At 38.1% G+C, this 23,707-nt stretch overlaps 1 protein-coding gene across 4 annotated transcripts in view; it reads right to left on the reverse strand.

The window, feature by feature from the left end:
• Positions 1 to 197: 197 nt before the first annotated feature.
• Positions 198 to 23,707, reverse strand: part of LOC115443115 (serine/threonine-protein kinase NLK) — a 128,378-nt gene continuing 104,868 nt past the window's right edge. Inside the window, exons 4-11 of one of the 4 annotated variants that reach the window (XM_030168387.2) lie at positions 22,634 to 22,740; positions 8,551 to 8,719; positions 4,926 to 5,052; positions 4,489 to 4,659; positions 3,646 to 3,865; positions 3,165 to 3,258; positions 1,757 to 1,873; positions 236 to 474 (exon numbers count right to left, since the gene is read on the reverse strand). In XM_030168387.2, coding sequence (XP_030024247.1) covers positions 1,777 to 1,873; positions 3,165 to 3,258; positions 3,646 to 3,865; positions 4,489 to 4,659; positions 4,926 to 5,052; positions 8,551 to 8,719; positions 22,634 to 22,740 — 985 coding nt within the window. In that variant the 3' untranslated portion in view covers positions 236 to 474; positions 1,757 to 1,776. Of the gene's footprint in view, positions 475 to 1,756; positions 1,874 to 3,109; positions 3,259 to 3,645; positions 3,866 to 4,488; positions 4,660 to 4,925; positions 5,053 to 8,550; positions 8,720 to 22,633; positions 22,741 to 23,707 lie in introns of those variants that run through there. The other 3 variants (XM_030168388.2, XR_003938581.2, XR_005112502.1) reach the window with 3 other exon arrangements.

Consider the following 23,707-nt stretch of genomic DNA (forward strand, 5'->3'; position numbering starts at 1 on the left):
TCTAAAAGGCATGTATCGCAACAAAGTTCAATTCTGTATATCTAATAATTGTAAATGAGCGGAGGCTATCAAAACAAGTACCGTTGCGGTTTGTCTATTTCTATATTAATAGCGTTAAAGCATCGGAATGTTTGCCGGCAAACATGACAGCTACATGACATTACGCGTGTCACGGAAAAATAACCTTATTATGTAGTATATCAGGTTATATTCCCGTGACACACCGTAATGTCATGTAGCTGTCATGTTTGCCGGCAAACATTCCGATGCTATATGGGTTAAAGTTAAGTTGATGTTAATGTTGATGGTGGCACAGTGCGTGTCGCATGTTGCAAGGAGCACAGAGCGCGGGGTCCGGCGGTTTACCGCGTGTCGGTGTAGAGGGCGCGTCGCTTGTCGAAGCCGCGCTTGGTCTCGCGTCATTCCCACTGGTGCGGCGAGGGCGGCAGCTCGGACGGGTGCGCCACGGTCGAGCTGCAACGGTGCCAAGTGTCGCGCCGGGTTACTCCAGTGCCACAACATGTGCTATTACCCACACCCACGCCACATACAGCTTGCTGGATTCATTTGTCATACAAATGTATATGGGATTGAGTTTAAAAAAATGTTATGAACCCAGCAAACATCGTACCATGCAAAAGTATAAAATTCGTTATTAAGACTCATTTGAGAATATCCAATTCTCTATGATAATAAAAGAGAACTTGAATAGCAAAACTGCATCACAAATCAAACTACACTTTATCTACTTTTATATAAAAATAACAAAAATCACCACAACCATGTGCACGGCACTGTGCTCTCATCTACTCATGCACTACCAAGCTGTCCTAATACAAAACATAAGTAATGGAACAGGCTCGCTCAACACCTACTCTTGTCAACTTGTTAACGCGTTTCAAATCAAGAATGGAGATTGATTTTGGAAGAAAATAAGATAGATTTATAATTGTGTTTTCATGAAGTCTAATAAAAAAAAATATGAATAAGTGCATACACTGCTAGACAAAAAAAAAATGGTGGACTCACAATGATTTATTTAATTTAAATTTGTAAATATGTTTATTTATTGGAAATCATGTTAAACATTTATGAATGTAAGCTATAGGTTTGAAATATTGTTAGAACCCAAAAACAAATTATAATTTACCTTATTTTTGATTCACTAGACAAATCACGAATACTTAAACATTTTTATCTTTCAATCAATAAGAAGTACCTGTCACAAAATCAAGCAATGCATGCACTTGAAACCCACATACGAACAAACATAATGAGCAAAATCTAACAATCAACCCTTTTGAAATAACGACGGTCGACCACGTGGCCATAGCAACCGCTATGTCACACGTGTGCCTTGTCGAACGTCGTACGCGCATACCACGAAAACCTTTACTGCTAAACGTTGCTATTAATAAAACAGCTTCCACATGTCTGCTACTTAATGCAAAGTACCATTAAAAAAACTTTTGATACTTATTGTTGTTAAACAATAGTAGCATAATATTATGAGATTGTTATTGTTCAATCTCTATTTCAAAAAAAAATTAATAAATAAATAAATAAAATAACTTTTAGGCTTCGTTTGTATTTCTTTACCACAAAACCTTTCTCTGATCATAATTTAGTAAGCAGACATATACCAACTGTTTCATTGTTTTTTTTTATTTTTTATTATTGTGTCAGGCAACGTTTACGAGTAAGGGGACGTTGGATGGACATCACAGGTATATAGCGTGCGGATTGGGTCGCTTACTGGGACGGGCTCGGGGCTCACTACGCGGCGCACAGAAATATCACTGGCGACAGTAGTAGTATTTTTGCCGCCGTCTTGAAAGGGGAACATACTTTTGCTTTCGTACCCGTTCTAGAGCTGTCGCAAAAACAGAAAAAAGCCGTTACTGCTAGAGTCAGACGGAATATTAATGATGATGAGACGAATCTATCATGTTATAATTACAAAGTTTATAGAAACCATTTAAAAAAAAAAACACTTTTATATACTGCATAGTATTTTCGGCCGTCAGTGTAAATATAACTTTACCTGCCATTGACGTCGATATAATTTTTTCATATAAAAATTGTATTCAATCAGACTCTAGAACAGATGTTAAACAGCGGTGCTGCACTAAACGAAAGCTTGAAAAAAAAATCACTATTTCAAGAGGGTTGATTTTGCTTGAAAACAGCGGCACGTTTATATTTACAGAAGGAGGACTGTCGCTCGGAAAGCGTCGAAAAAAAATATAAAATCCCATGCACAACTCGGGCTATCGCAAAATCGACCCGTTTCTTTACTGTTAATTTACAAAAGGCACAAAGTCCTACCTATACTGCAAAACTACGTGGTGGGAGCGGGACGGGTTGAGGGAAGACAGGGATGGCGATAGGCTCTCGCGACCACCGGATTGACATATAAAGTGCCTGACGTTCTATGTCATTTAACGACAAGGACACATGTATTTATGTACACGGTGATGACACGACGTGCACACACAAACAGATCGCACCGTGCCACACCTAGTTGTGATGACCGTTTGCTTTCTCTGATTTATTATCTTTGCTAACATTTATAGCCATGGAGACAACACTGTTATATAAAAACTCCATTGTCAAAACCGCGATTTCTACTCTACTATCGTTACATTACTTTAAGAGCATAGAAAAATACTGGCACGAATTTAAATGTATACACAAGCCAACTATTGTTCGTCTAGAACATTCTATCGAACACTATTTGTGTCTAAGACAATTACGATAGGAAGCAGCGTTGTCTACACGTCTGGGGGTAGAACGGCGTGGCCCATCATGGGTGCGGGTGGTCGCTGTATAGCTGAGTGTTAGGTCATCGTCGAAAGAGTGAAGAAACCCTCCAGGCCGGTATATTCTTTGATATTTGCATCGCATATTGCTTATTCTTAAATGGACTTGCGCGCCCGTGTTACACTTTGTAACAACGCCATCTAGTTTGAAAATTAGCAAAACTTGAATGGCTTAAACACGTGTGAATTAAAGAATAATCATCAAAGATGCGGTATCAAAGAACATAGCTGCCGAAGTATGACTTCATCCTTTGACGATGTAAGGTTACGTATCGCAAAGAAATCACCTAGTGTCGGTTGGTGGCGGTTGGTTGCGGTTGGTGGTTGGTGGCGGCGCCTTACCTTGCGAAGCTCTTGAACGCCGCCGACTGCGGGTTGATGCACAGCGGCACGCGCGACGTCTGCAGCTGCTCCGCTATGAACTTGTGGATCTCCTCTGCGGATTTTATATGCGGTATCGGTTAGTAAACAACAACTGAAGTTTGAAATGTCGATGTGGACACAAGATGAGTAGATGGGCCATTGAAATATGTCGGTCTTTATTGCATGTCATTGTTTATGGTATGAAACCTTGGTGTGTATTAGCAGCAATGTGCGGGACAATACAACCACATATATTTTCGCATATATATCATTATAGCCTGCACAAGAAACAGCTATGATGTCGCCAATTTTGCGTTATTCAATTAAAGGTTCTGAGTACAAGAAATTAGTTCCACATTTTACCAAAACATAATTAATTTATGATTTTAAGTAACATCACGATTGATCGAGTTCCGCCAATAAAGCAGTGTGATGTTCAGGGTGAGGTGGTGGGGGGTACCTTTAACTTGGTGCACGGAGGTGAGCTTGCGCTCCCACCCGTCGTGGAAGGGATGCGGCGCGACGGGCTCTAGGTCGGGCGAGTAGTGCCGCGCGGCCGGCGGCGCGCTGTAGCAACACTTGCACATGCACGAGTGGTAGCGCAGCCGCCCCTCCTCCAGGTACGGGTGCGCAAGCGCATCCACCACGGAGATGCGCTTCGCCGGGTCGAACACTAGCATCTGGAAACGAGAGGGTGGGCATTACGGTATTACTACCAACGATAAGTATAATGTACAGTGGGTCCACAAATTGGATCTAACGAGTCATATTTTGGGCTCAATCAATGGACATTAAGAGAGGTGGTCACGAAGTATAACCATTTTGCTTGTTTGTCAGCCTTCGATCACAAAAAATCCCACTACACCTTGGCCTTGCTCCTCATTTCAACTATAAATATCATCATTATTTTTGGGTGCCCTTGGTATCTCTATTTATGTCTTTAGTCAATTTTAACTTTCGAAATAAAACTGCCGAATCGTTCATGACTATCTTCATCCCAGCTAAGAAGTCAATTTTCTTTTTTTTAATGAATTCACAAAGTAGATTTTTGGTCACAATATTGGGTGTTGTTAGTGCGGTGAAGTTGAGAAGAGTGATTTTCGCTATTTAATACGTATTTCGCCTTCTCCTTTACTATTAGTTGTAAATATACCTGTGCAATTGCTATTCGTTGACTAAGACTAATTGGTTTTCTCTGTGACTCACCAAGCTTCACCGCTCGGTGTAATCAATTCCTACCACTGTCGATCTGGGCTCACAAGAGTTGCAGTGGTGGGTGCGAGGAGGGGATGGTGTCGTATACCTGTGCGAGCAGATGCACGGCCTCGTGCGTGGCCTGCACGGAGAGCGTGTAGAGCGCGGCGAGCGCGGGCGGGCGCGGCGCGCGGCGCAGCATGTGTGCGCGCGCGCCGGCGCACGCGTGCCGCATGTCCTCCAGCGACGGCGTGCCCAGCAGCTCCGTGATCAGCTCCAGCTACACAAAATACTCAAGTATATTCAACATTCATGTAAAATAAATTTATAAACAAATATAGAATAAAGTAATCCAATGTCAACACCGTCAATATATTTTTAGTAGACATTTTTAAATACTAACAGAGATCTAATAAAATTTAAAGTGATTAAAAAGAAAGTAAAATGTAAATAAATTCGTAGCGTGCCAACGTTAGGTTAGTTTACCCTGCACCCATTCATTTATTACATAACATAATTCTGACAATTGTTCATCAAGGCTTTTACCTGTTGTACTGGACTCTGAGCCTGGAACAGGATCCGCCTGCCGAGCAGCTCGCCGAATATGCAGCCCACGGACCACACGTCCACCGCGGCCGTGTAGTGGTTCGCCCCCATCAGGATCTCCGGCGCTCTGCAAACAACAAACAAGACATGTTAATACTCCACTCATTATACTTTGTTACTTGAGAGGGGTTCTATGGTCTATGTTGAGGGGATCCTTTTTCCACCCTTAACCCGTAGTAGGTCGAGCCGTTGTGCGTAGGATGCGAGCTATGGATCTAGCCAGCCCAAGTCCTTATAGAAGCGCAGGATCACTTGAGACGGGTATAAAAATTTTACTCTAGAGTTCATAAGACCTGAGTGGGAAAGGAAAAAACAGGTTCCCGACACGTGTGATTTTATGTCATGAATTTTATTGTAACATTGGTATTATGTAACTGTCGGGTATATTTAGTGAAATATTTACTTAATTATTTTGTTTTTGTAGACGCACATACTCACGCCTTATATCCCCGAAGAGGTAGGCGGAGACAACTAGTGCTCTCAATTTCCGCGGTATGTTATTCCCTCTCATAATATGATAGGGGGTAAGCCTATCGCCATAGCAGACACAAATTCCATACTCTGAGATGATACCGAGTAGAAAAATTCCAACAACACTTTGTCTAGCCGGGGAATCGAACCCGATGCCCCACGTAGTCAATCGTACCGTAACATAGTTATACGATGCAAGTAAGTTTGTTTTTGAAAATCATTTTTTCATATAACTATTATTTATTAATTAAATAAAATCAATTGTATTAACAGTATAACAAACAATAACAATAAAAACACAAAACTCTTGGTAGTCGATATTTTTCTCTGATTGTATTGTGTTATCCGTCAAATGTAGTAAAATCATTCACGTGTCTAAAACCAATATTTTACAGTATTCCGCTGGAGTATATGATTTAATTTCTGTTCCGTGTATTGTGAACTATACGTTTATTTTTAAAATTAAAATTAAACCAAAGCAAACCTAAACTGTCTCCGAGATTACATCTTTAAAAAAATAAAATCTTAAAATTAAAATAATACATATATATTCCAAAATACACCTCATCTAAATCTTAATTCTGTTTATTTACCATGTCGAAAGAAGAAACAAAAATGAAAACCTTACTATAATCGAAAATAACTTGTCAAAATATCTTAGCTTATAATGACAAAAAAACTTAAAACAAATAATTCACTCAAATAAAATACCTTAGCTGTGTTCATTCAACTACATTCCAACGTTACCGCCACACGGAATCAATCCCATTATAATTGCAATTAAAACAAAAAAATCAACACTAACCAAACTTTACCATCGCAATTAAAGCATATAATTAATTGCGCATTCGTACGTTCACAAAGTCCGCTGTACACGTGTAGAGTAAGTGGAATAGTAGTTTGTCATGATTAAAGTTGCCAGATTTTTTTCAGTCTATAAGGAACAAATGCTTAAATGGGCAAAAAATACGGAAATTCAGTTTTTTAGCCGAGGTAAATAAGAAACAAAATTATTTTGTGCATAATTTTTTTTTTTTTATATTTTTCCGAGAATCAAGTCAGTTTTAACACATTTGTAACAATTAAACCAATTATAATCATAACTAAAAATAGGTATCAACTACCTTTTTATAATATTTATTAAAAAACCGAGTCTATTGATATGTATGCGAAAATGCTAACATTGTGTGCGTGAGTACATGTCAATCATAGATCGATCGATTTACGGGACAGTTTGTCCCACCGGGACATTTTAAAATATGACTAAAATATGGAACGTCCCGGTAAATACGAGTCTGGCACCACTAATCATGATACTAACTACACCAATGTAACCGATTTGGTAGAATGGAGTGCTGAATTTAATCTATCAAAACTGAGCACTTGAAACTAGTATAGTAGCGTGCTAGTTGACTCTACTCATGTCCATCTGGCTTAACTACATAGTGGAATACTATTTCCGCAAATCGAAATTTACAATATACGTTTTATTCGGGGCAGAAAACCTCCATGCATACAAATACGCGGGAAACTGCCCGCTGTATCTTCAAACATTGTTATGTGTGCGCGGGTTCCTGGGCTTCTTTGGAACAGTGATATCTTGCGGAGAATCAGTAGAAAGTTTGTTCGTAATGTTATACTCCAACCGGTCTATTTGAATTAAGTATATCACGAGATAGATTATGAAATACATATTATCTAATATCATTGAATTAATTCAGACGATATAAAACACGAGACAGACATAAATGGAATTCAAGGACTAACAATAACGAGCAGATTTGTATTTAAATACCACTAAAATATACAAGGGAAAATAGAAATTCAACTCAAAATGATGATAACTAACAAACAGTCTCACAAAACAGTATCCCAAACACGAATAAACAACGAGGCCATTTTACGGCTTAAAGATATAAAGCTCAATACAGTTACGCAAAATAAATTTTGAATTTAAAATTTAATCTGTTCGCCGCTCGTCCGTTACGTAGATAAATAAAAACAAACGACCACAAAACGAAAGGTCACGGATTTATACAACATTTACATACATTGATGCCCTCTGATCCCGGCCGGGGGGGAAGCTTTTTAAATTGAAAAACAAAATTCTCAAGTGAACCGTAATGGAAGGAAAAATATTCAGACAGCGTTCGTGGAAAAAAATACTCGGGATATAGAAAGGCGGGAATGTGAGTCGGCCTCAATGGGAATGAAAAATGAACCACGCGTATGACATTGTACGTGGTTGTAGGAGATAATTTGGCGGATTGTGAGCGCGAGCAGCGTGGTTGGTGATGCCCTGGGCTGGTGGCGCGGCGGCGGCGCGCCGTGCCCTACTTTCCAAACTGCGGCTAACGGAGCAAAGGTCAGTCATTCATTCACTTTTTGTTCATTCAAACTCATAGAAGGCTCGACGGCATGTTTTGTTCGGGTGGATTTTTTAGGTTGTGTAAAGCAATATTTATTTGCTAGCATTAAACAGCAGTTCCACAATGTTTAGCGAGTAAAAGTACGCTTGAAATCCATCTGCGGTCCCTCGGGATAAATAACCGTATACTTAAATCTGTGCGCCATGGTGAAATCACTCATCATTACGTAAAAAGAACCCGAAATACCAGAAATACGTATTTATAAGTAGACAACATTGAAGTGGATGTGTCCTCGTTTTTAACAGACCAGGGTCGAGGCCGGAGCTTCACTAATGACTTGCTTTAAACATGTGTTTTTTTTTTATTTCGCAATATAGAGGACGACTTCGCTCCCCACGTAAATTAGTCATCCGGAACAAAACAAGTCATCAACTAAAACTGGTATTGAATTATCGGCGCCTAGCGGTTTATGTATCGCATTTATCGCCTAATCAAATAAATTATGCTTATTAATAATCATTACAATCAATTTTGTAATTTAGTAAACAATAATATTTACATTCCCAAATCTGTCAACGACTATTTTAGGCAAATTAAGGTTTGTAGACTTATTGCGATTAATATCCATTTGTCATTACGAATAATTGTTATGAACGTATTGTGTTTGGCCCCCGTTGCTACACGTTATACTGAAACATTTATTCAAATATCAATTAGAACCTCACCTATAGTACTGCGTAACGACCTCCTGCGTCATGTTCTTGCTTGAGTCGGGCTCCTCGACTCGCGCCAGTCCGAAGTCGCATATCTTCAGCACGCAGTTGCTGTTCACCAACAGGTTGCCAGGCTTGATGTCGCGGTGAAGGATGCGTGCCGAGTGTAGGTATTTCAGACCTGGAAACCATTTGAGATGTTAGGTGAAGAGATAGTCAGGAAATAAAAAGTTAAAACTAAAACTAGGCTTCGGTCATACAAAATGTACGTAAATCGATAGATCCATATATTTCGACCGATATAAGCATACACATTTAAAATACGTCGATATTAGAACCAAAATGTAGGTAGGTATTAGTGGCTGACTTTTCGGACAACCTACACCTCAGTACCCCCGCGACCATGAAGACTGTAGTCTTCGAAACGTCAGGAGGAAATCAAATATAGAAAACCGCGATAAAATCCAAAGAATAGTTTTATTTCAACGTCAAACATCCTTATAACATGAACATCATTGAAAACGGATACCGTTCCGTTGGATCAATTAATTTATTGTTCATTGTATTGGCAAGAACAGTCGTATGTAAAGATCAAAACTGGTGGAAACCGGACCGGCGCCGAATCGGGCCGATTCTAATAATCCGGTTATGTCAATTCCAAAACTGATTTCTTCTAGTTCGTGTGGGTTCTATTTTCAGCTTAATGGTTAGGCATCGGTCACACAAAACCACTCACCCTTGGTTGATGGATCGGTGTGATCATCCACGATGCGCTAGTCTTTCATCGATTATCCATAGCTTAATGTACGTGGCACGTAAACGCCTTTAGTAATACATTTATCTTTATTTATTTAATAACTGAACCAACAAAGTGAACATCTTAACATACATAAAAACAATACTCCAAATTACACTCGGTAGATGCCACCTTAATTATAGGTACATGTAACGGCTATTCGTCCCAAACTAAGAAAATAGGTTTATTTATTTGATATAAATATACATAACATACTCCATGAAACACATATTCATGAATTACGCAAAAGTTTACCTCAGTACTGGAATCGAAACCTCTGTCTTACGTATCACAGCCGACTCATGTACTATGCTATTGATTTTGAGACACTGTGAGCTCATTCTGCATAGATCGGACCAACAGCTAAAATTTAAAAAATTGTATGACCGTAAAATATAGTTTGATAGAGTTTTTATTTTTAATGAATTTTATATATTTAATTCTATATTTTTTTCTATACATTTCTTTTCGGATGACCTCACTTCAGTCCACCCCGTGACCACGAAGGCTGCAAAGTCTTCCAAACGTCGGAAAAAAATTAAAATATATAAACCGCGATAAAATTCGTAAAATAATTTTATTTCAATGTCTAACATTCGCGTAGACATAAGAAATCATTATGCCATTGATACTAATTCTTTACTGAAACTTATAATACCATTCCAACTTCAACTGTCACAAGTTATCTCGTTCTGTCGCGGCAAGTGTGAACCGCACTTTAATGAACACGTCGAGATATAATCTCGTAGTTGCTCTTTATAGATGTATGATGGCGCTAACGTCTGTTATCATTGTTATATTTACCAGTTTCGTCACCAATTCCTTACAGTTCCTTACATGTTAAAAGCTAAATTTAACCATGAGTGCAAAATTGTGTCATCCTAGTTTGTAGGATGTAGTTTTTAATTACTAAAAATGTTATGTCGTTTAGTAACAAACAACACATTGACAAAAAAACGCTTTAACTAACTACGCTAACGCTGTAAATATTGATGGTAGGATATATTTTATATCCGCCCGGATAGCGACCACCGTACACAAGGTGTTAAAACCCGCCATAGTGGACCAAGTAAGTGTGTCGCGTTCCGGGATCAGCCTCTGTATATCCTGTTCCAACAGGCCGGCATAATATCGACTGTCAAGGGTAATTAATCTCTCATCAGTCGACATTCTAATGAACCCCACTCCATTTACCATCAGGTGCTGTGACGTCACTTCACTTGGCCCGAATAAAAATAACCACATTCAAAATATTGTGCAGACAACGTCCGAAAACATTTTATTTACTTACCCCACTTGCCCTTGTAACTTAATATAAAAAACATGATTTTACTAGATAAATCAATATCCCGATTTAATAAAATCAGAAAGAACTTACAAAATAAAGTTGATCCATAGAAAATGTTATACCAAAGAAATTTGTTCCGTAATCTTTACACAATACACTTACATTTAAGTTGGCCCGGAGACTGTAAATAATGTACACATCCGACGAATATTGAAATATAGACCTTACTTAGTCACGATACAACTTCAATTTATAAAAAGAATATGGAAACCTTTATTACTCTCAGATTTATTATCTTTGTTATTGATTCAGTTAATAAACGATTGTGATATCTTTGAAAACAATACAATCATAAAAAATAAGAAATCGTTTTCTACAGGACAAATATCCAGGCACTTGAATAAGTTCTTACCAACCCTAACCTTCCTTAATGAATGAATTAAACCCTCAAAACAAATATTTAAACACAGTAATAATTGTATACATTTCCTTCCCAACAAACACTAAAATAGAGCATAACTCGCTCGACATTGAAGTCTTATCTTCGACCTTACAAAGGCATATGCGCTGGTGTTCAACGCCAAACGTTTTACTATTTGTGTGATATGAAGCAATTCAGCTAGGAATAACAATATAGAGAAAGTTCTAGACTCGCATTCTACTAGCAATTTAGGCTAGATCGTCGTCGTGGCGTTACAAGTCGGGCCTCTGCCTCACGCCAAAACAAATTAACGCCACCTCAGCGCGTCGCTTCGAGTTTAATTTCCCAAAGGGTGTAGCAGTTTTCATCCACACGCAACTCCAGTTTAGTTTCGTTATAAAACACCGTAACATTCGCCCATATTTGAAGGTGAAACGAGTAATGAGCGAACATTCGCGATTATTTATCACGTGGACAGTGGCGTGCATATGATACGTCTCCGGAGAATATTTTGGAGTTTACGTCTAGACATAAAGGTGAACCTTTATTATATGGCAAGGCATATATTTATATGAGGTATTTATTATATGCAGTACACATAAACGCTTATAATAAAGGTATCGCTATAATAAATACCATTATCTCAAAATTTGCTTCATTCATTTAAAATTTGTGTATTTTGACAATGTTCTGCACTTGTGATTAATTTATTATAAAAATATCAGAACGAAACAAGTTGGACTTGCGCGCCGCATGTTCTGTACTAAGTTTATAATGAGATAGATACCTTACCTACAAGTTTGTACGGAATAAGTATGTATAAAGTATATAAATTCAAACTTGACAAACTTAGCTCTGCCGTTCGATCTCTATCCCGATGTAACTACTTCCATTTTCTAATTAATCGCGACATGATAACGTCACAGGATAAACCGAGGTCGACTCAAGTCACTCATGACGCCTGGTTCTCAACGTTTTCTTTGAAGCCCAAACACCCTCAGACTCGTAATACCATGTAAATATTTATAATCCTTTACACGAGTAAATTTATGTTATCTAACCTCTGATACCTTTTTAGGTATTCTATAGTATAGGTCGCCTATTATTTTACGCACCCTTTATAAACATAAGACACAATGGAACGTATTTTACGTAGAATTTCATAATCAGCCATCCGCGACTAATCTCAATTTATTGGTAGCATTATCTTCTTATAGCATATTATATCTATTGACGACATTATATTATTCCTTTGTTAAATGAAGAAGCATTGTTTCCTACTACTACTGCATTCATTGTTCTATTAAGTTATAAGTTACTTCTATAATAACATAAACACCTTAATTTACTAGTGGTAGGTGTCTCATATGTGAGTGTCCGCCTGGGTAGGTACCACCGCAAAGTCTATTTCTGCCGCCAAACAGCAGTGTGTAGTTACTGTTGGGTTCCGGTTTGGAGAACATTGTTTCCAGTGTAACTACTAAACATAATAACACTTAACATCGAATGTCTCAGGATGGCAAGCGCAGTGAAATACTAAACAATACATTGTAATTCAAGGTGTTGGATAGTGTTTCTGCTGTTTATGGGCGGTCGTATCGCTTTCCATCAGGCAAACGGCAAGCTCATTTCGACATTCAAAGAATAAAAATAAGTGCAGTAGCCACACCTCCGAGCACCCTTTAGCGAAATGGGCGGGAACCTATGTAGAAGTTAATATAACTTCTATAGATTCAGAACCATCGTGGCGAAGATATATTGTTTTTGTAAAAGATAGAGCGATTGAATATAGGCCACGAAATTCATAGTTAATTCAAGGCAAATGGTCTGCTGTGGAAAATGGGGTCTACCAAGGGAATAATGAAACATGGTGGTAGTCGTGTACATAAAAACGACCTACTTCCAAAGAGTACAACATCAAGTGACCTGCAAGAACTAGATCGTGACCGAGCCCGCTCACAGCTCCATAATTCAATCAATTCTTTCACTTAAATAGCCTCTGAATGTTGAACCAGAACTCACGCAATTGCTGAACGTCAATGCTCTTTATGAGGAAATTGGAAGCTGGAACGGCACACAAGCCTTGCCGCGATAGTTTTATAAAAGTTCAACTTGATGAACGAATTGTGACAGTTAAAATCGATGGGTGAAACCATCGACTACTAGAAATTTATTTCAGATCAGGTTACATTATTAAATTCAGAAAACAGTTTTAGTGACTACAAATGAAGGTAGGATTTTGATCGATTAAGTAAACGCCAACCGCGAATAACATGATAAAATCATATCTCAACAAATAAAATAAACTTTGTCACGTAAACGAACCCGAGTGCAACAGTTAGCGAGGCCATAAATAGTCTACAACGAGACGTAGCCATAATTTCACATTAACAAGGCGTGTTGCATAAGCCAACACACTAACGCCATGCAAATTAATGGACAATTGTATCTACATTTCAATTTAATCTAATTACATGTCGCATCACGAGTAACATTTCAAAATCAGTAGCAATAAGTACATTTGGCAGAACTATGCCAATGCCTCTTGCACCGCAATATGAGAGTGCCGAGTCTACAAGAACCCCTTTGTTCCCGCCTTTTCTTGACTGCTTTATTTCGCGAATTTTCCGCCTCTACATTCCGCGGCTTATTTCCAAATGCCACTTTTTTCACCCTGCACTAATTCTAAATATGAGGTCAGCGTAAGAACCCGTTTGTATTTTGAACTAGTTTCGGCGCAGCAACTTTGATTGTTCTGAAATGGGATACTTTTCTTTAAGAACAACCGTTTTAACGAGATTTATATTTCAGTACGTTATATTTTACCGTCCAAAATAATATTATAAAAAAAACTTGTAAGTAACCTTTGAATATATAGCGCTATCGTTAACAAAACCATTTTCGTTACGCTTGAAACTGGAAATTGTAATTTTTACTCTATACTTTGAACTAACAACACTATATACAATATTATTCAGGACATAATCAAACCAAACTTCATTTGAAATTCAACAAAGTATCGACGTCCGAGATTCCAAAGGCTACAACAGTAACAGTATTCACACCGTAATGTTTGCTCACGCGCATGGGCACCGTACGAACAGGTGGAGGCCAGTATGGGCGATCGTGGTTCTGCGCCACCTCGGTCCCACGCTCCCGACCGGTGGCGATGCTTTCACAATTAACGCTTCCACTTCACACCGTTAAATAACAGTCCAACTGACGGTTAATAGTGAATATTATTGACCAATTGAAATCGGTTCATGTGTTCTTGCGAGTTGTTTACCGAAATTGTGGTGTCAATCGTAAACAAGTCCAGTGAATAACGCACTCTGTTACGCACTACATGAATCAATGTGATGTTCCGATTTGTAACATTGTGGCCATATTTGATGAGGAATGACAACTATGTAATTAAAGTCCAATTAAAATATTGACGAGAATCCTGAAGTATGTATTTCGTGTAATTTAAAAAAAATCCTTAAAGTTAATAAATCTGGTCGTTTAAAAGTGTATCTACATACATTATATCTAGAAGTAGTAAAATTCCACTGCCGCATAAATATACATAAGTAATCCTGAAATAATTAGTTTTGTTGCAAACAATAATAGGTTTAACATAATTGAATAAACATAGCAAAAGTCGAAAGTCTGAGCTTATCCTTCTCGTCGGTCCAAACAAAAGTTAGCGGAAGGTGAAACGCCAGAAACACAATTAGAGGGAATAAATAACTACCGCCGCTGGAACAGCGTACGTAAACAAATAGTTTGGGATCGTTTAGGTACGCTCAGGTAGAGCTAGAGACAGTAGTGCTAGATGTCTGTCTTGTATACACTGAATCCGAAGTAAGATACTTCCAAAAAACTGGAGTTTCAAGATCCCCTCTAAGAATATCAGAGTGTGCAAGTGTGATCCATTTTATAAACATTTTTTTTGCAACTCATTATTATAAATTTGAACTGATCTAGTTTTTTGAATCCAAACTTCCCCACATTTCCCCAAATGCCTTTAAATCGTTCCAATTTGTGAGAAAACTCCCACTCTTCATCGCTAGTTTGGAATACTCGGAAGAAATTGTACCCGAGGTCATCATGACTATAAGCGAGTCTACATTTGCATCTGCGGACAAGAAACGCGAAATATTGCAAGACGTTGCAGACGACAGTTTTTCATGTAAATCGCGCATACTGTTCCCTCGGCGAAATAATTTGTTTTGCGAAGTCCGACTACTCTGAATTTGTATGATTGTAAAACGGTTACTGTATATTTTTGGGGGACTTCTTTCATGGAAAACCCAACGGCGTATTAGATAGCAACGCTTGATGCATTCATTGCTGCATAGGCTTTATCCGTAATATCAACTTTTACTAGCGACTCCATTAGCTTAACTCAAATCCATTTTAACTTCCGAGGAGTGAAAGGAAGAGGAATACTATGAATGGAGGCCCCACAATTCTTTATTAACGCACGTATTATAGGCGTCTATATCTTAACCAATATACCTTTTAAGTTCCTTGATTAATTATTAGAATCTGAGCTTTATGCTTTAAAGATTAAACTATAAATCCCAAATTGGAAAGTGTTAAAATGCCTCCAGTACGTGCAATTTCTACTCCAACCGATAGCGTCAAAGCTAAACCTTCCAATTTAGCTTTATCAATCAACGATTAGTTGCAGTCCATAATAGAGGACACGCGTCGCTTCGTGAACACCGACCGACAAATACGGGATGGGTTTATTGCTTCATTTCTCTTGGGGACTACGCGTAAACGAAATTAAATAGTATTTTAGCGACACAATACATCTTCATATTAGATTATACTTGATAGATTCTTTGGTTATTAGTTTGTTAAAATAAATCTTGGGAGTTATTAAGACAGCATTTTATAGTTTGTCAAAAACATGTTTCCGATTTGCTTTCTATAGTAATCGTATCCTGTATAGAAATTTATTCATTACTTTTGAGAATAAATTATTGAAAACGTGTACAATAACATAAAAGGATCGACTGAAAGCAGCGTTATGTTTCTTCAGCTTGAATTGAGCACGATTAGCACCCCGTACATACTTTTTGTAACACAAAATTGGCATAACATGTAATAACTATTCCACGTGAATTATTTGATGACGAGTTTTGTACAATCATCATCAACAAAAAATCCGAAACGCGCGTGGCCTCATTTCTGACGCCACAACATTGCCGCGATAATACATAACAGTTTAACGACGGTGCGTCCCCAACACCGCGACAAGTATTATGTTGCCAACATATTAGTGGCCCCGTGGATTCTATTAGTACAATGTTACCAACATTTTAGTAGATGGCTTGTTCCCTTCATCCGCATCGGAAAGTTGACGCGACCGTGCAATGACGTCATATTCTAGAGGATTTTTGGTGAGAAATCGGCCTGTATGTAACCTAAGTGCCCTTGAAATTAATCATACTACTTCTGTTTGTACATGAAGTCAATGAATTATAACTGATTACTTATACAAACTAGTTGAGAATAACCATGAAACTCGTTTGAAAGTCGAGAGTTTAGCAAACAACAAACAAATAAGAAAACATACAAAATTAGTTCTCAAACATGCGTTCCTTTCAAGACACAATCTTACATATTATATAATGCTATATTTTTATAGTGATGGTAACATGGCAAATACTTTATGACCCTTTAAATGGTATTGCTGTCATGAAGACCACTAATCAAACGTAACACACCATGAATCACACAGTAGAAACAGATACAACAAGTCCTATGATATGATAGGTGGCGAGCCTAACTCTATATCGGACACAAATTCCTAACTCCGGGCTGATACTGAGCAGAAAAACCCGTACACCACTGCCCGACCCGGAATTCGAACCCAGGACCTCAGAGCGCTGTCGTACCGCACATGCAGTACGAGTAAACCACCGAGGCAATCAATAATATCAGCCCCGTATTAAACACTGTCCACTGTTGGGCACAGGCCTCCTATAACTGTGAGTCTATCAAAATCTATTAAACCTCCTTATATAATGTTACGCGCCGCTATCCTAGCCGATGACATCGGGCGTTTCCGGAAGTATTCGGCTGCGAGGTCAGGCTGACAGAAGAGAAGATATGTCACGCGGCGACTATTCTATTATTCTATCTGGTTGGACGTTGTCAAAAAATGTCTAAAATTGTATTCTGTAATTATTTTTGCTAATATAATGTTTACTGTAAAAAGAGCGTTTAACAATAAATAGTTTCATGTCAGAAACTGCCAGTAGCTCAAAAACTTTGAATAGTCTACGAGTGAGATATTCGGCGGAAGGCGACAAGACGTCCCGAAGTAAATTCCATTAGTGGCGACGGAGACACCGCCAGACCTCTCCACTTAGCGGTTTTTCCGTCGTCACCAGGCCCGCCCCTCTCTCACTTAATAAATTATTTACTTATACAGATACTCCGCTTGTTATTTGTGTACTGCTACACATTTCGCCAAATAATCAGAATAACCAACAATATTCTGGCTACAATTCATCTAATCACTAAAGCTTGTTTAAATTAAGGTGACGAAAACAAATCTTTCGAAATATGAAACAACTTTACAAGCATTAATAAATCGCCTCCGAAGACATAAAAACGTAACAACAAAGGAACAAACCATCATGTTCAGAAGGATCGATCGGGTAGAATAAACGGAATATCTCGTTTATCAGAACAAATCCCGAGCAGGCAGCGTCGTGGCGCGGCTCGGCGGTGCGTCGCGTTGGCTCGCTTCACGAAAAACCTCCCACACAAACATATAAGTGATACCGTGAGCCACGGGCGGGCCCACATTACCATAATTCCGCTCGTTACCGCTGCCAAAGAGTCCGTGTTGCGTACTAAGCTTGCACCACTCTGCATTTGCACGTTGATCATTTTAATTAATATATTGTGCCGTGTTCTGACGTTGTGAGCGTTCTGTTATATCGTTGTTTATTGCTAATCGGTGGAATATTAATGTCATATATCATTTCTATACCGGCAATACATTAATCAAAGCTAATTTATTTGATGTACCTATAGTAACTTAAAAACCTAACTAAATTAACATTGAAGAGTTTCTTATTCAATGCAATCCAAAAAATCCCACGAAATAATTTCCAATTTTTTATACATCAAGCAACATTAAAACTCCACTTACAGTAGGTACTTGAAAAATTATGTATATTCCCAGAAACCGTTTCCGAGATCTGAAATCGAAAATTTCTACGAACCGTTCACATCGATGGGCGTGAAATGAGGTGTCAATTTGTCTCTGTTTAATGGTCTAAAATGGGAATTGTCTATATCAAGAACTAAACCCAGTATTGTTGCTAACTGGAGGGCCATACACAGAAGCCTGAATAACTTATGACAATAAATATAGTTATTATTAACAATTTAATCGGATCCGAGCTCTTGAAGGGGTCAATGTGTGTTTGTTCTGCATATATTTGTTCCAAATCGGGTTATTGTGTACTTTATATCTGCGTTTATTTACATAAGTAATAGAATTAGGACACAAAAATATACACCAAAATAAAACAACAGTAGAAACTGTTAAAATTTCCACATAAATCGAGCCAACTGAATTGTTTAAGTCATTAAACAAACACATCATGATCGAACAATCTATAAAACAAACAATAATCGCATAAACAATCGAACGCAACTACGCTAATCCAAATACTCTACAATTTGAATACACAAACACACGCACACTCCCCTTTGTTATTTAAAAAGTAAATTTTCATCATAAGGCTCCGCCGCGCCGTTCATAATGCGCGGCCGAAATCTAATAATCTTAACGAACGCATTCAATAGCTTTGACCCGGGAATTAAACGTTTAGTGTGCAATTGCTCAAGCTCACAACTATCCTACATTATTGTAGTTGTCAGCCTGACGAGTGGTGGCCATAAGAAGCGTGTTTACGATGTCAGGTGTCCACCGGCGGTCATATTAGTGACGCGGCCTGCGAGCGCACGTCAACTAGCTAGCTTTGTTATGGACCAGTCGAGTTGCATTCTCCAGAATCCATTGCCTTTTTGTCGGAGTAACGCTCGAGTCATGCGTCTCGCCTTTTGTGCCCTACAGAATTGTGCGTAATACGCATTTGTCATCCGGTGTTAATCGACGTGGAATGCGCAAGTTTTCTCGACATCCGCATTCATTATACGGTTTTTAGTTATAGATTTTTCATTAACCTCCCCCAAAGGTTCGTAACTCGACCGAGACAAAAGCAACGGCCAAGTTTAATCTAAAAGAGCGCGCGGAATATTAAAATGGGCGAGGTTCGCATGTCACCCCTAATCGCAATGCATTCCCTTCCTCGTAGAGAATGCTTATTAGCGACGTTATATGTACAATGTCGCTGGAAATTCACGTGATGCAATTAAAAGCATAGTATTTTTACGGGGAAGTTAGAAATTCAGTTTCATTCTGGATAGTGGCGCGGTTGTCTATGTGATTTCAGTACTGAGCGGAGAGCTATCAAGGCAGTGCAACTATAAAGTTTTTAATTAAAAGCGGCAGGCGGAGCAGTCGGAACTTAACGACCGCATTTTTCTAGATTCCCTTCGCACGTTTCGCTCCCGGGAAATCTCTTGGCGCTGTACGAATAATTGCGCAAATTAATAATACAAAATCAGTAGACGAGACTGGAGGGGAGACACTTTTCATCTCCCGAAATGATATTCTCAAGTAAGAGCGGTTTCAATTTTTTATCTGAACTCTGTGATTTACCTTAGTGAAGTGAATAGTGAATTAAATGATAACATCGTGAAAATGAAATTTCAAAACTAAAACATACAATTATGGTAACCTTTATATAACGAATTAGGTAGAAAATCCTTTGGAAGAAGAAATCATGACTTCCCTCCCACCGGACATTAGCCGAAACACGAGCACCATTACAACGTTTTACAAAACTAATACTAACGATAACCAAAACCATACACACGCATTTATGAAAACTCAATTAAAACTATAGTTTCGAAATTCTATTAAATTTCGAAATTGTTGGTTTTGATATACAGGTGAGATTGGCGTGAGTTGTGGTGAATGCAGCGACAACACAACCTCGTTGAATTACCTCGAAGACAAACACTGCAGCCGCACTGTCTCTACCGGGCTTGACCGCGGTCTTTGCGAGCTTAGTTCGTTCCAAACTTAAATCTCATTGCCGTCTATGGGTGCGAAATTAACTTCTGTTTGCCAACTTCGAGATTGGAAACTGAATTAGTGAACGATCAAGTTGCAATTCTGTCCTAGTTTATTTAAATATAATATTTTAATTTCACAGACATAAATATGATAAAATTCGATATGACTATACATTTTCATACACCAATATTGTAAAGAGGCTAACACATTATTCACTCCGAAGCTCAATACTAAGCTTCTAACTTCCAACAAAACACATTTATTTCAAACATTCGAAATTAAGTAAACAAGTCGAAAAACTTACACGCTACGCGAATATTCACAGACTTCCGGCACCGAACAGTAATAACAGTTTACATGTGAAACTCTGAGGCTGTTAGGCGAACGAATAAGTGTTACCATTTGGACAATTCAACCTTACGACTATCAAGGTAAGTGCTTCTTTTCCGCCGCCTCAGCAACTCACATTATGTTCAATTGGTTAAATTACTTAGCGTCAAGTGTAACGTTGTGACTATTGGCAAACAACGATATGGTTTGGAACCGCTGCATAGCTTTACACTGAGCTCTTATAACGTTATCCAATCTTTGCAGTTCCGAAGATATTTACTTGCGTGAGAGATAATTTTTTTAGAGACTATAAGACAGAGGCGTAGATTGTAACGAGAGGGTGGGGCACTTCATACCGGCCAAAAAAAGGAGAGCTAGCTGCCAGTGCCACTATCACGAGTGCCAACTCAGCAAGGTCACTGTTAAGTTGCTAAACTGTATTCTTGTACGTTATTGTCGACAGATCAGTATTACTATATTGTCTTTCTAATACAATGTTTTGCAACAGTTCAGTATTAGTTTTGATAAAACTGATTAAACTATGTCCAAACACTGTAAATACTGAAATGTGTAATGTTTCAAACACTAAAAGTCATACAAATAACTGAATACGTCAGTTAATTGCGTCAAGTACGAATATAAGCATGGCTACTTTATGTATTACTTTATAATGTGATAATGAATAAATTAAATATCGAAATTGATTTTAGTATTTATTGACAAAACATTATGAGATTCCGTAATTACCACGAATGGAAGTCGTGCGAATTGAATTCTTTATTTTTGTGTTCAATATTTTAAATTTCAATTTCTGTGTATAATAAAAATTAAATTAAAGATTTTTTTATTGCTTTAAATGGCGAGACGAGCTTGCCGTTCCCCTGATGGTAAGCGATACGATCGTCTATAAACAGTAGAAACAACACCCAACACCTTGAATTATAAAGTATTGTTTGGTATTCTACTGCGCTCGCCATCCTAAGACATGAGCTATTGAGTCTTATAATGTGCATTAGTTACACTGGCTACAATGTCCTTCAAACCGGAACACAACAGTGACTACACACTGTTACTTGGCGGCAGAAAAAGACATTGCGCCTACCCATGCGAACTCTCACATATGAGAGAACTACCACCAATTATAAATTAAACTTCTGAGTTATTTAGGTATACAGTAGTTTTACTCGTACTTAGAAGATAAAATATCTTGTTCCTTTAACATCTAACTCTTTTATTTGCCGCACCATTAGGCATTGAAATAGCCTGCGCGTATTCCCTCCTTCCTAAAATACTTGCTCCTTCCGCTGTACCGTGAAGGAACACCTAAGCAGGCCGACATGATAATATCGAATGGCATAATATAACCGTCTGATGCCATTAGATACTCTATGTGGACGGCATTGCACTTATCATCAGATGCAGTGTAGTATATATCGCGTCGAAATAAAAAAACAATTCATATAAATATAACTATAATCATCTAATCAAATTCTTATGACATATAGGCTAGACATCGGAATCGGATATATTGTAAGCTGACTGTAATAGCAAACACCGTATACACGGCACAAAATCCGATAGAGGCTCATTCGGACAAATCGCGTGGGTCAGCCGTCCATATCCAGTAAGTCAGGGCGTTGCCAAAATGCTACGTCTCTCGTATATCAATATTACATACGTACTACACTGTACCTACAGTCAGATTTATTGAAATATATACGCAGATTACCACAAAAAGATATTTAAAATGAATTAATATCAAACATTATTTCAATGAATAATCCTGCAAACATTTCGTTATCTCACTATTACAAGGTCTATGTTATATTTTTTTGAACAAATGGAATTCTATATATCATTGATTCTATTTATTTTTCAGCACAAATTTTCAATAGCCCCAAATATAAAAAGGGGAACTATAAATGATTGTTTTTTCTAATCTTTACCAACATGAAATTTTTGTATATCATTTTCCCAACTTCATTAAATTAACATTGGACCTTGTTTTAGTGAGCCAACAATTTATCCAAGGTTAACGATACATAAGGCCGTGACATACTAGAATTAAAAAATACAACAATACGAAAGTACACTCACCTCTTAATATTTGGTAGAGGAAGACTTTGATGTGGTCTGCGGAGAGATGTTGCGGCGACACGATGATCTTGTGCAGGTCGCTCTGTAGCAGCTCAGTTATCACGTAACTGGAGTGTCGTGGTTAAGGAAATCGCATTGGGACGAGTCATAAATGTTTAGTGGCACACAAAATGTTGGTTGTAGAAAAAAAATGTATAATAAATTTATTCATTGAAATATTACCCGTTTGTTTTACGTTGATTTCCGCACGTTATTTTACGAATAGACATTACATTTTTTAATTGTCATGTTATTTTAGTTAGGGTTGGTTTCATCATCAAATAAATTATGGAATGAATAACATTTGATAGATTTTCTGTAGCTAAACGTGAGTAAATTGCAGAGATTCATACAAGCTATTCATTCAAACAGATAGATTTATTTAGTAATTGATAAATAGTCCTTAATAAATAGAATCTATAACGGCGAATAAATTACTCATGTTTGTAATATACAGTTGAAATTAAAAAATATTATTCATAATAATGTCTTTGATTAAACTTTCGATAAATTCATAGTCACACAGAGTTGATATATAGGAGTTAAACTGATAAAGTAATGTTTATAGTTTATACCAAACAAAGGGTTGACAATTGCGTAACGTTTTGTATAATGACGCGACATTTTTAATTTCACCGTAATGCAAATGGGAACTTAATGTCCCGAGGAAGACTCGACGCTATGGGATTACGTGCTCTTCGCAAATGCCATACAAAACACACCTACAACCATAAAAACGAAGCCTTCTCTGGGTGCGTAACAGACGGGGCGCAATTTAACCGCCCACGCACGGCAGGGTGGTCTCATTTGGAGGGACTTGCCCTAGGGGAGGGGTGGGAATGCCGTCTCGCCCGTTATCTCGCTTATCTGCAGCACGCTCAGGGCCTCTGGTGGCCATTATCAAAATTACAGGACACGGAGGCAGCGCCTCACTTGTTGCGATGCTGTGGCGCTCGACGCAATTCTCTGAAGGACCAACTGCCGGCCAGCTGGCGAGTTTCAAGGAATTTATAATCCGAATAACGAAGCCTTGTT

This window comes from Manduca sexta, chromosome 17, assembly GCF_014839805.1.
Source record: "Manduca sexta isolate Smith_Timp_Sample1 chromosome 17, JHU_Msex_v1.0, whole genome shotgun sequence".
In the NCBI taxonomy this organism is placed as follows: domain Eukaryota; kingdom Metazoa; phylum Arthropoda; class Insecta; order Lepidoptera; family Sphingidae; genus Manduca; species Manduca sexta.